Genomic DNA, 12,621 nt, shown 5'->3' with positions numbered 1-12,621 from the left:
TTAATTTAATTAATTCATTAAAATCAATTAATTAATAAGAATAAATAATGACATCATTAATGATAGTTGAGAGTTCTGAGACACCCCCATTACCTTGCTCCTCCAAAAATTTTCGATTCAACAATGCAAACAATTTTTCAAATAATTTTTAAAAATTTTCGAAAATCTAAGCAACATTAAATTGTCACTAAATAACTTCCATTGACCATGCATTTTCGGCTTTTTTTGGCTGTGTTTTATCTTGGCTAAACTCCAGAAGTTCCTCTTTATTTAATCAAAAAGTTTTATATCAGAAAATCAGGCTGCTGAGAACAAAATAATTTAATTTACAAATAAATTAGTAATTGTTATTTAAATATTAATCAATTCAATAATTTATACCTGATCACTTCCAGAAAGATGTCGGCCCATTATTTTATTCTTGTAGAAAATTCGCCATTTTTTGTACTCAGCGGTGACTGTTGCAAGACGACGCTTCCAGTATTTCCCTTCAAGGACTATGGCTTCAGGTTTACAATGATTATCCACGTCCAAGGGGGAAGCAAACTGAACAATTGTGCCAGGATGTTTGAAAATAACTAGCAATAAAGATCTATTCTAAGTGAAGGCATGTTAACTCCATATTTCAATAGACTATAGATTATATCTAGTCAATTAATTAAAACACCACTAGAATTAATTCATTAGTCTCATTTCTTTTAATTTAGGAGTTAAACAATTAATAAAATTTTTAATACAAATTTAATCTTAAATGAAATTTAATAATTTTAATTAGCTAATTAAAATTAATTAATTTTAAATTTAATAGATTACAATAGAAACAATATTTTATTCTAAGTAGTCAAGTTAACTCTCCACTTTTAAGAAAAATATAAATCATATCTAGTCGATTAATTACAATTAATTAATCGACAACAATACCGTTAAAATCCATTCAGTAATTTAGGTTTTTAATTTAATAGTCAAATCATTAATTTAACTAACAATTATTAATATAACTAATAAACTAAAAAATTCATTTAATTTTGAATTTTTTTTTTTTTTAATTTATTGAATTAAAATCAATTAATTATAATGGAAAGCCATATTAGCACCAGAGTCAAAGTACATATTGTATCTAGCTGAGAAAGATAAATCTTTTATTTAGAGTTGCACCCCCTGCAAACGTATCACTAATTTTAGGGTCAGTCTATACTAAGTCATAGAGTTTGTAACAGCCATTTTTATACATCCCTGAAAAAGACTTAGGCCAGCTGTACCTTTCACTCTTTTTATTATTATTAATTAATTGGCACTATTATTAATAAAGGCGACTTGATTCAGTCCTACCTTTTGCATACCAGTCCATTTAACATCGTCTATCATAAGTCAAACCAAAATCTCGATTGTCCCTAAATTTCTATGACTATCTATCTTAGTTTTGCCCTAAGATGGATGGATGGATGATAGACTACATATCAACAAGTATGACCTAATTTATATAAATCCCCGAAAGTGCTGTGCTTCTCGCTCTGACTATCTGTCTTGGCCTTTTCTCCAGCTAGCCATGGTTAATGACAATCTAAATTTTTCTGGTAAAATTCTCAATACTGGTAGCGTAGGATATTTGAAGAGTTATGTATACCTAGCCTTCTTAAAAAGAGAATTAGATATAGAAGAAAAAAGAAAGAAAAACGACAGACCAGATTGCTGGGCCATTGTATGAAAAAGCAGAATTCTAGAAATCTGAAAGAATGTTGACAGTAAGAAAGGAAAGCAAATTTTTAACCTAAACCTTGCCATCTCATTACCTGTTAACACAAATGACATTCAAATATCTCTATAATTCACAATTTTCTTCATATAACGCCATGTTTATCTCCTTTTTTCATCTCATTTCTGCGTCTATCGCATTGTACACGTTCTTTTTGCCCCTCAAAATTGTATTTGAGTGACGTGGTTCCCAACAAAAAAGAATCTCTGAGGTAAAAAACTCTTAAGCACAATCAACCAAAAACAGTAAAAGCCTTAAAGACATTTTTTTCACTTTAATTAAGAAGTTTTAAAATTAAATCCTTTTTTAACAACTTTTTATTGTACTTTCATAATAAAAGAAGTCACTATTTTGTCTGCAACTGTTGTAACTGATTTTTAAATCCACTTCTTATTGCTCAACTGACCTTCAATCAAAAAGCACAAATTGCTTTGTTTATCTGATAAATGAATGGATTCGACAGAACAGACTGACTCTTTAATGGTTTTTATGCCTGATGAAATAAAAAAAACGAGTTTTTTGAAATGAAAGTAAGGAGCGACATTAAAACTCAAACGAACAGAAATTATTCCGTATATGAAAGGGGCTTTTCCTCCTCGACGCTCCGCTCTTTACGCTAAAGTTTTTTTTTGTTTTCAAAAGTAGAGTTGCGAGAAAGAATCAAACTTTAGCGCAAGGAGCGGGGTGTCGAGGAGGAAAAGCCCCTTTCATATACGGAGTAATTTCTGATCGTTTTAAGTTTTAATGTCGCTCCTTACTTTCATTTCAAAAAACTTGTTTTTTTTTTATTTCATTTCTGAAAGTTTTTGAATTAATGCATGTCTGATTTTGGCTCTCCGTATATAAATTATTAAAATGAAATTTGCATATTAATTCTTTTTTTGGCTAAAAGGCTTTCTCTTAGTTTTGATCAAACGGTTTTGAGAAATAAGGGGTGGGGAAGGAGGCCTAGTTGCCCTCCAATTTTTCGGTTACTTAAAAAGGCAACTAGAACTTTTAATTTTTAACAAATGTTTTTATTATTAAAAAAATATACGTAACTTAAGAATTAACTTACGTAACAAACTTTTATATTCTTATGTTTTTGATTATATATATATGAGGGAGTTGATCCCCTCGTTAATACCTCGCTCTTCACACTAAATCTTAAGTTTTGCCCCAATTCTTTAAGAATGACCCCTGAATCAGAAAGGCCGTAGAATAAATAGTTGAAATTACTAAAAATAATTTAGCATAAAGAACGAAGTATTTTTCTCCTCCTAAATACCCCGCTCTTTATGCTAAAGTACTTTTAGAACCCCTCATATGCGTAATAATCTCTGTTCGTTTTAAGTTTTAATGCTCCTCCTTACTTTCAATTGAAAAAACTTTTTTATGTTTATATTTTCATTGTTTTTTTTAATAGTAATGCTAGAAAATCCTGCACCCTTTTCATTGAATTTCATTTCTTCCATGAAATATTCGTCCAAGGAAAGATCGTCCCATATAGCCCCCTCCCCTGAACCCCACACCGAAACCGAAAAAATCCCCCTGAAAACGTCGGTACACTTCCCAATAACCATTACTGTATGTAAACATTGGTCAAAGTTTGTAAATTGCAGCCCCTCCCCCAGGGACTGTGGGGGGGTAAGTCATCCCCAAAGACACAGTTATTATGGCTTTCGACTATGCGGAACAAAATGGCTATCTCAAAATTTTGATCCGTTGACTTTGGAAAAAAATGAGCGTGGGAGGGGGCCTAGGTGCTCTCCAATTTTTTTGGTCCCTTAAAAAGGGCACTAGAACTTTTCAATTCCGTTAGAATAAGCCCTCTTGCAACACTCTAAGACCACTTGGTCGATACGATGACCCCTGGAAAAAAAAACAAAAAAAAACAACCAACAAACAAACAAACAAATAAACATGCACCCATGATTTGTCTTCTGGCAAAAAACACGAAATCCCAGATTTTTGTAGATTGGACCTTGAAATTTTTACTATGGGGTTCTCTGATACGCTGAATGCGATGGTGTGATTTTCACTAAGATCCTATGACTTTTAGGGGGTTTTTCCCCCTATTTTCCAAAATAAGGCAAATTTTCTCAGGCTTGTAACTTTTGATGACAAAGACTAAATTTGATGAAACTTATATATTTAAAATCAGCATAAAAATCCGATTCTTTTGTTATATCTTTTAGCATCGAAATTCCGTTTTTTAGAGTTTCGTTTACTATTGAGCCGGGTCGCTCCTTACTACAGTTCGTTACCACGAACTGTTTGACAATGTTCCATATAAAAACCCAAAGCTCTAAAAATAAACAAAAAAAAAAAAAAAAAACACATAACATGATCCTATTTTCCATGATTTCAAAACTAAAAATTAACCTTCAAAATTAGAGTACAATCAAAATCGAGCCATTCAGGAGACAAATCGATTAATACATTTACAAACATCATCTTTTCTGTTGCAGATATCACCAGAGGGTAACACTTGTAAACATTTTTAAAATCGCCATCTCATTTTCTATTGTTCCTCTGCAGCATTGGATTATATTGCTGACCTTCTTCAGGGCAAAGTAAACTTTTCTCTAAAAAGCCCTGGTGAACATATCCATTCTAACTATTGTTTCTTTCACATTAAGGAAGCAAGGCAACTGAACTTGTTTGTAAAATTTCAAAAGCCTGTTTGCTCTGGTCCCCTATCAGCTAGTTGTGTTATACCATGCATTCTTTTCACTATGCTGTAGAGAATGACAAATATCACTGATATACAGAGGGATTGGGTTTTAGAAGTTTTCAACAAAAAAACCATGTTAAACAAGCGTAGTATATCCAATATAATATTTGACAACTGGATTACTTAGTCTAAAACTTTGTACATCACTTACTCCTGATGTCAGTGCTGTGTCTTTACGAATTATTGCTGTGACACATTTCATTAACCATGTTATTTGATTTCACCCGTTTTCGTCTTTCTTTTATCTCATGGCCTATAATTAAACCAGAAAATTCCTGAAATACGCGTAAAAGTAATACCATCTCATCTCGATTTCTAGCAAAAAAATTGTCTACTGATTGATTCAATGAAATGAAAAGGTGATTTGGTTAACCAAATATTTTGTCTCAAGATGATATTCAATATGGGATAAAAAAAAGCTACCTATCCTCATTTCAGTTCAACTACTTTAGTGTTGACATTACTAAGTTTCTTGCTTTGATAGTGTAAGCAACCAGAAATCGGTGCTCCTGAATCAGTACTGCTTCAATACTCAGACCACTTCATCAGCCCCTGGATAGCTAATTCTGCAATCTCGAAACCAAAAAGAGTCAAAACTGTAATAACACCACTGACCTAAGACTTGATATCTACATTCGGTTGCTGAATCAGTACTCTATGACTTCGAGGATATTCGCTCAGAATCAGATATCAACATTGAAGTTAATAAACTAATTATCCCAGCCCAGGAGAGTTTTTGGTCTTCTTTCCAACAAAAGTGATGATTGTGATTGACACTGATGAACCATAGATCGCCTGCAACCTAAAGGATCTAATAAAGACTTGTTATCACCGTTAAAGTTCTGGTAACACTGTTGGTTCTACCAAGTTGTGAGACCTCATAGTTAAACCAACTAAACGGGCGTGGAGGCAGTATGTGAGGAATAAAATTATGCTTTTACTTATCATACGTCCTAAAAATGTGCTTTTTTCATTAAAAAGATTTATTGATAAAGGGAGGCTCTGTGGCTTAAGGCTACTCAAGGAGAATAATATCTTGATATCAGCTTCTGAAAGAACCCCTTTTTACCAATATGCAATACTTTTTCATTAATCACAAATTAAGAAATTGATAGTCTCATTGCTGAGGCAGGAGATTTTGGAGGCGGGGATTGATGATGTAGTGAAGGTTTCTGACCTTGTTGCCTACAAAGAGCTTAGAAGCTGAAGAGCAATTGTGCACCCTACCATGATGAGCCTCCTGTAAAGCTACTACGTGAATACGCCATTTTCCTTGCAAATCCATCTACCCGTTTCTAATCAGTACTCCTAAGAGCAAACGTTCCTAGTGTTTGAAAGAAAGCCTACGTTTGTGTCATTCCCAAAGTAGAGGGTCCCAAATTTTGTAACAAGTTTCGTCTAATTTCACCAGCTCCCAACTTTTTAAAGGCAGTAGAAACGTTTATAAATATGAGCTAATGCTACAGGTCTCAGCTTCCCTTGACTTTTATCAGTGCGGATTTCTGAAAGGCTGCAGCACAACTGTTTACTTAAAGCGCTGTCAAGTGACCAGATCAAGAAAGTGCGAGTGTTGATCTATTACTTGAATGACAAAAGGCCTCTCACCTTAGACGTCATTCAATAGCAGTCTAGAATTTGCACATTATGGATGCACACTGACATATTCCCTTTTTAGCAATTAAGTTTTTGCAAAACTGATATCAATGTGTTTCCAGCCTTTTCTTGAGAGACAATTACACAGAATAAACCAAGCTTACGTTTGGCACCAAAAAGGGCACCAAACCTGCAGCATTACTGTTTTATTAGTGATAAACTTCGTCCTTTCTAGGTTTGGAGAAAGACTCAAGTGCAAAGAGGGCATGTCAATTCTTCTTAAATATAGTGCTGACAACCTCTAGTCAGTTCTCCAATTCAATGACCCCATGATTAACAACATTAAGGACCAATGCACTACTTACAGTCTTCAAATCAGTAAGAGTAAAACTGAAATCTTTTACTTTCATCCTATGTTGAGAGGTTTTGTGTGTCCTACTTCAACACACCCATGTGCATCTGCTTCATTGTTTGCTGCTTCATTATTTGTGCTTTGCCACATTGGACTTTGGATGAGAGTTTTCCATTCGTTTTTCTTTTTTGTATAGGATTAGTCATGTTCTTCTTTACATGTTTTGTTTAGGCTGTTTTTTATTTCTTTTTTCATTGACAAGGGCTTTTAGACAAGAAGCCAAAATATTCAGACTTTTTTTTCTTTCCATTAAAAAGTTTCTCTGAAATTTTGCAGAGTTGTATTAAAAAACTTTACCCATTTTTGTTTTAGTTGTAAATGGAAAGACAGTCTAAGAAATTGTTTACAAACTAGGAAAAGCAAGGAGAAATAAGAAAAGAAGAAGGAGAAATAATAAAAGAGAAAAAAATAAGAAAAGTAAAAAAAAATTAAACTTACATTGCATATGCCAACATCTCCAGATCACATTATTAAGTCGTATTTTATCTTTCCAGCTCAACTTCATGCCTTTAAAGAGGTTCCATTTCGGTGAAGTCAATTTCTGCCTACAAGAAACTAATCACTGACTTTTCAAGAAAATGGTAATTGACTTTGAAAAAAAAAAAAAACAACAACAAAGAATAGGTAACCAATGACAAAAAAAGAACACCTTAAAAAAAATTCTTAATTTTGAAAACGAAACGTGAAGATTAACTTAAGAGTAGGTGCAAAAAGGCCCTAAAATTAGGGAGGATTTTCTTATCCTTTTTCCAGATAGGGGGATGGGTTAGAATATATTACAAAAAAAAGTGCAGTTCTGAGTCAAAAGCTATGAACTTTCCTAGAAGAGATTACAAAAAAAGGCATTTCTGAGTAAAAAAAAAAGCTATGAAGTTTCCTAGTGAACCCTTTTAATTTTTTTTTTGGGGGGGGGGGTGGGTTTGAAGGATAAATTCACTTCCCATGGACTTTTTCCTTGGAAGGGGGGTTCCTATATCTCATGTCGTGAAGGTAGGGTCATCTCAAATTTTCTTGACAGGGCAAGAGCTAAGAATTAACACAGGGTGGGTAAAATTTAAGAAAACGTTAGTTTTGCTCCATTGGACAGGTTCCTTTACTAACACATTTTTAACATTGAACTTTAAGGAGCCCAAGACCCCTTGGTCTTCCACCATGAGGTACTGCTGATGAAAAAATCTACCAAAATAATTGGATTTCTATCCCCAACCCCTAACTAAAAACCTTCAGGGACGTTCAGACAAATTTAGCCAAGTGAGCCTTTTCAGAAATATTTGCATACAGGGGTTAGGGTCTCTAGGATTCATCCCCCAGGAAACAGTGAAAAAAGCAGGGAACAATGTGACTTCTTGTGATTTTGACTCCCCTCCCTTCATGAATTCCATTTCCATCCATTTGCACCTATGATTTGAAATACCATAATTGGTAAATATGAACATATATATATTCTTATAGAATCTAGACTTTCTTAATTCAATTGGAGTTAAACATAATGAAATGGCTCTAAATATAGGAACTGTTAATCACACTTAATGCCTTAAATTCTCTGTTATATCATTATTTCAAACAGTGGTGTCAACTGACAGGGGGGGGGGGGGCATGGTCCCATAAAATTTGAATATAGATCTTGCTATTTCTATTTATTAGCTATTTTATACTTTAATTTTGTGATATATTGAACTAGCAAGACTGGCTGACGGGTCATTTGCATTGGTCAGAAACTAAATGTTAATTTCAATGAATTTTTTTTTACTTGCCTTGCAACCTTTCAAGTTTTGATTTCCTTGAATTTTTGACAGATGGAAGGGTAAAGTGTCATTATCAAGGAATTCTTGGTGCTGATGACTATGCCCTAAAATCCCTGCTTTTTCTTGCAAAGTTGTGGCACTTCAAAGCTGGATCGTCTCTGAGCTATCGAAATTTTATCTGACTTGCCCACTGCCTATTCTGCAGTGCTAAAAATGATGGAACTGGTTGCTAATTTCCCTGTTATCACCAACAGCAATGAAGAATTCTTCTTAGCATTAGGGTGTGTGAAGGATTATCTGCAATTGACAATGGGAGATGACAGACTCAGTGATATCATGATAATGGGCTTCAAAAAAGAGGAGGTTAAGAAACTGGATTTGGATACATTATTGAGTGATTTCTTGAAGCAGCAGTCACTGCTACACCTTGTTTTGAGTATGTTTGCCCAATCGTGTTTTTTTTTGTAACCCCATTAAAAAAGGAAAAACATCCTTGCCCCTCCTCCCTACATTTTTTGTGAATTGGCACCATTGATTTTACATATCTCAAAACACTCTTACATTTTCAAATTTACTAGCAATGGTCTTCTTGCCTCTGTCTTCCCATTATATTGTCATAACACAAGCATATTACCTTAATTACCTTAATTTGCACTTTTGTTTAACACTAATAAAAATAGATGCAGACTTTGTTTAAATCTTAAAAATAGCAGATATGGGTATATAAAGATATAAACACAAATCTGTGTATATACACACAGATAAAAATCTGCTGTTTAACAAATTTTGAAATGTAAAACAAATTAAATTTGCAGCCATGGGATATTAGCAAGAGAGCAAAATTTTCTTATATTTTAATTGATTTCTCTAGATGTAGCCTACTTTTTTATATATAATTAGTCATGCCTTTTCAAATATAAGACAATTATTATGACAACCAGTCTTGGTGAGCAGCAGAAAACTTGTCTGCAGGATGCATGCAGATTATAAGATGTGGGTTTTGTTTACCTGAAGCAGGCAATCGGAGCCATTCCTAGGGTTGGTGGTGCCTAAGGCAATATTAATTACAACATAAATATAAGCACAAAAAAAAATCAAAAGTGAAAAATATGATCAACCATAGGCCCTACAGCATACTTACATAGAGTAAGAGGGTCAGGCAAAAAAAAAAAAAAAAAAACTAATTGGATTTTCCCACAGAAACCATTTATGAGATTAACAAGGAGGACAAAGCAAGCTCTAATTGCTGATTAAGGTAATTAAGGTTTAGTACTTGATATGCATTTTGACCATGTTTACACCTGAACATTTTGTGTCAGTGTTATTTAAAACTCAATGAATTGATGTACATTTGTGATATTGTCCTTTGTAACAAACAAGTTTGAAGCCCTGCTATATAGTTAGCTCAGTGCTGGATCTAAGGACTTGTTGTCCCCCCTTGGAAGGGTTCTCTATTCACAATGGCTGAAATCTGTCAAAATAAAAAATTATCAAACACTAGGCAAAATTTCATTCTGGAATTGACACAACTTTCTGAGTTACTCTATGTGTAGACTTTGGATAAAAGAGACAACCAAGAAAAGAGGAAAAGAAGTTTTTATATGCTTGCTGGAAATCTTGACATATGTACTATTTGTCATATATAGGTTTGGGAGTATGTTTGAAAGGGGAGTTGTCCTGTTGATCCAGAATTAGTCAAGTGTGTTGTTATTCAATCTGTGAATGGAAATATCATCTTTTCAAGCAATCAAGGAAGGATTTTCTTTAAAGATGAGTGCCCCTGCTGATGGTTTAAAATCATAAAAGGTCAAAATGCAAAATCTGAAGCATATTGGTGCTAGTAGTAGCAATAATGACAATGTTCATGAGAGCACTAAAGTTGCTTTTACTCCTAAACAAGAGAAAGAGCTTGCTGCATACCTGAAAAATACACACTACTGAACCATGGACTGACTCCCTATGCAATAAGAAAGTTACCCTACAAATGGGCAACAGCACTTAAGATCAAACTCTGTCAAGCTGGGAACTGAATGAGAAAGCAGGAGTGAACTGGAGAAAAGGGTTCACCAAGCAGAACACTAGTTTGTTAATCAGAAAACCAGACAATACAAATCAGGCTCATGCTGCTGGCTGTAATGCTGTTATAATTGGTGCCTCTTTTCAAAAATTGAATGGCCAGTATCATTTTCCTCCTGGTTGAATTTGTAACTGTGAAAAAATAAAGGAGCACAAACAGTAATGAAGGCACCAAAGGTGATCGCTAAAATGGGAGCAAAAAATGTGGCACAGACTGTGTTGGCAAAAAGAGGGGAGAATAAAACAATATTATGCCTTGTATAGGCAAATGGTCAGGTGGTTCCACCAATGTGTGTTTTTCTGAGAGTTAAAGTGAGGATGTCTTGAACTGGACCACCAGGATGCATTGGCTTAGCCCATTGCAGTGGATGGATGACCATTGAAAATTTCCTTTGTTCCATGGAAAACTTTCTCAAAGAGGTCAAACTCAGCAAAAAGACTCTGTTTTACTCTTGTTTGGCAATCATGATCAATTTTTTAAAAGCCAAAAACAAGCTTTTCAATGCCAGATAACTAGGATGCTAGATAACTAAGGTCAACAATATTGTATATTATGGCAAAATGAGGTGGGAGGGGGGGGGACTAATTATCACTCTGGCAACTAATAAGGGCCAAAAGAGGATTGGGTATAATTCTAGTTGATTGACTTCTTGCTATCTCAGAAAGGGGTTAGGTTAGGAAAATGAAACTTTCAGGAATGGGTCTACAGGCTAAAGTATGTCCCAGGAAGGTATTTTGAAGTAACTACATCCACTCCTTCTCTCTCTAGAGAGCCCTGGCCTTTGATGACCTTCAAAAATATGTGTGTTATAAAAGTGAAACCTTGCAAAATAGATCCTCTACTTGAATGAAGTACAACAAAATTGTTTTCAGCTTCACAACTTTGCTCAATTCCAATTTATAAGGTTTTAAAGATATGCAAATACATTTTCTAAATTTTGAAAAAGGACATTGATATGGCTCAGAATTCTACACAAATAACAGGAATTGCATTTTCAGAACAAAGGGCAGAGAAAAAGCAACTAGTAACTGAAAATTAAGGTAAAATGTTGTTTTGTCAAAATTTCAATAGGTTAGACCTGTCATGTAGGCTAAATTCAAGGCTCTCTAAAGGGAGAAGGAGTGGAGGTGGGTACTTCAAAATACTTTCCTGGGATAGGCTATGCTTTAGACTCTAGACCCATCCCTGAAAGTTTCATTTTCCTAACCTAACCCCTTTCTGAGATAGCAAGAAGTCACTTAACTATAATTTTACCAAGTATTGAAGAGAAAACCAAATGGTCTTTGCCTACTCTTTTTTATTAGAGTTCAGCATCAGTTTTAGTTCAGAATAGAAAAGTTTAATAGAATAAGAAGTTTAGTTCTTACTGTGGAATTATTACATTGTTAGTCTATCAGAATTGGGCTAATAGGCTACTGAACAGGAAATTCAAACAGTAGCCTAGGCTAGGTCCTTTTCTTTCCTTTCTGTCAAAACTTACCTGATTTTGCTGCATTTAACCTATGCCTAAAATATGAACAATTAGGCTACCTTTGGATGCTAGAAATAAACTGTTCAACCAACCTGTAGGCAATTGACATACACTGGAATAATTTTGCTAGTGACTGATCAATTTCAAGGCCACTGCATAGGTTCAAGGCATGAATCAAACTTCCACTGCTAGTTCTTACAGGTTCACATTCACATTGCACTAGAGCCTGGAATCTCTGTTTAGGCCTACTTTCCAATAAAGCATCACTGTCTGAATTAAGATATTGCTGCTCAGAATACTTGGGTACTGCTTCTTTTGTATCTTCAACTTTAGTTATCTCATAGTCACTTTTACTGGTCTCTAGCCTTGGTCTTTTCACCTGTGGCACAAAAGTTATCACAGATTCTGTCCGAAGGGCTTCTTCTGGGTCGTTGGGAATTAATACTTCATCCTCTTCCTGGGTCTCGTCTTCAAAATTACTAACCATAAAATGTCCCGAGTGTATTGGCTGCTTGTCATTGTTCTTATTCACAAGAACTCTCATATTCCAAATTTCATTTCAGTTTTATTTTTTATGTTTATCTAACAATGATGAAAATGAGAAAATGAAAAATTTGCCCCGTGTTCTTTTACTTGTCCGATTACATATCTGACTAATCCCAGCGTTTTATGAGAGGGACATGACGTCAGAGGTTACTCGAATTATACCCTCGAACGCTCATGCGTGGGCTTGCACTTTCTAACCCCGAAAAAAAAGATTATCGAGGACAAGTGACGTCATTGTTACATATTTTTTTTAAATGAATAAACATTGTGAATTGTGAAATGAATAACACATTGTGAATAAACTTTTT

General features: G+C 34.4%; 1 protein-coding gene across 1 annotated transcript in view; it reads right to left on the bottom strand.

Annotated features, from left to right (window-relative positions):
• The window catches only part of LOC136028284 (MLX-interacting protein-like), a gene marked incomplete in the record, with an annotated part of 87,271 nt that extends 74,900 nt beyond the window's left edge, over nucleotides 1-12,371 (bottom strand). Inside the window, 3 exon segments of the mRNA XM_065706029.1 lie at nucleotides 382-578; nucleotides 6,913-7,019; nucleotides 11,860-12,371. Of these exon segments, the coding sequence (XP_065562101.1) occupies nucleotides 382-578; nucleotides 6,913-7,019; nucleotides 11,860-12,311 (756 nt within the window).
• Nucleotides 12,372-12,621: the final 250 nt, after the last annotated feature.

The sequence above is a fragment of the Artemia franciscana genome, chromosome 6 (assembly GCF_032884065.1).
Source record: "Artemia franciscana chromosome 6, ASM3288406v1, whole genome shotgun sequence".
NCBI lineage: Eukaryota > Metazoa > Arthropoda > Branchiopoda > Anostraca > Artemiidae > Artemia > Artemia franciscana.
This window is presented reverse-complemented; position numbering and strand designations above follow the sequence as displayed.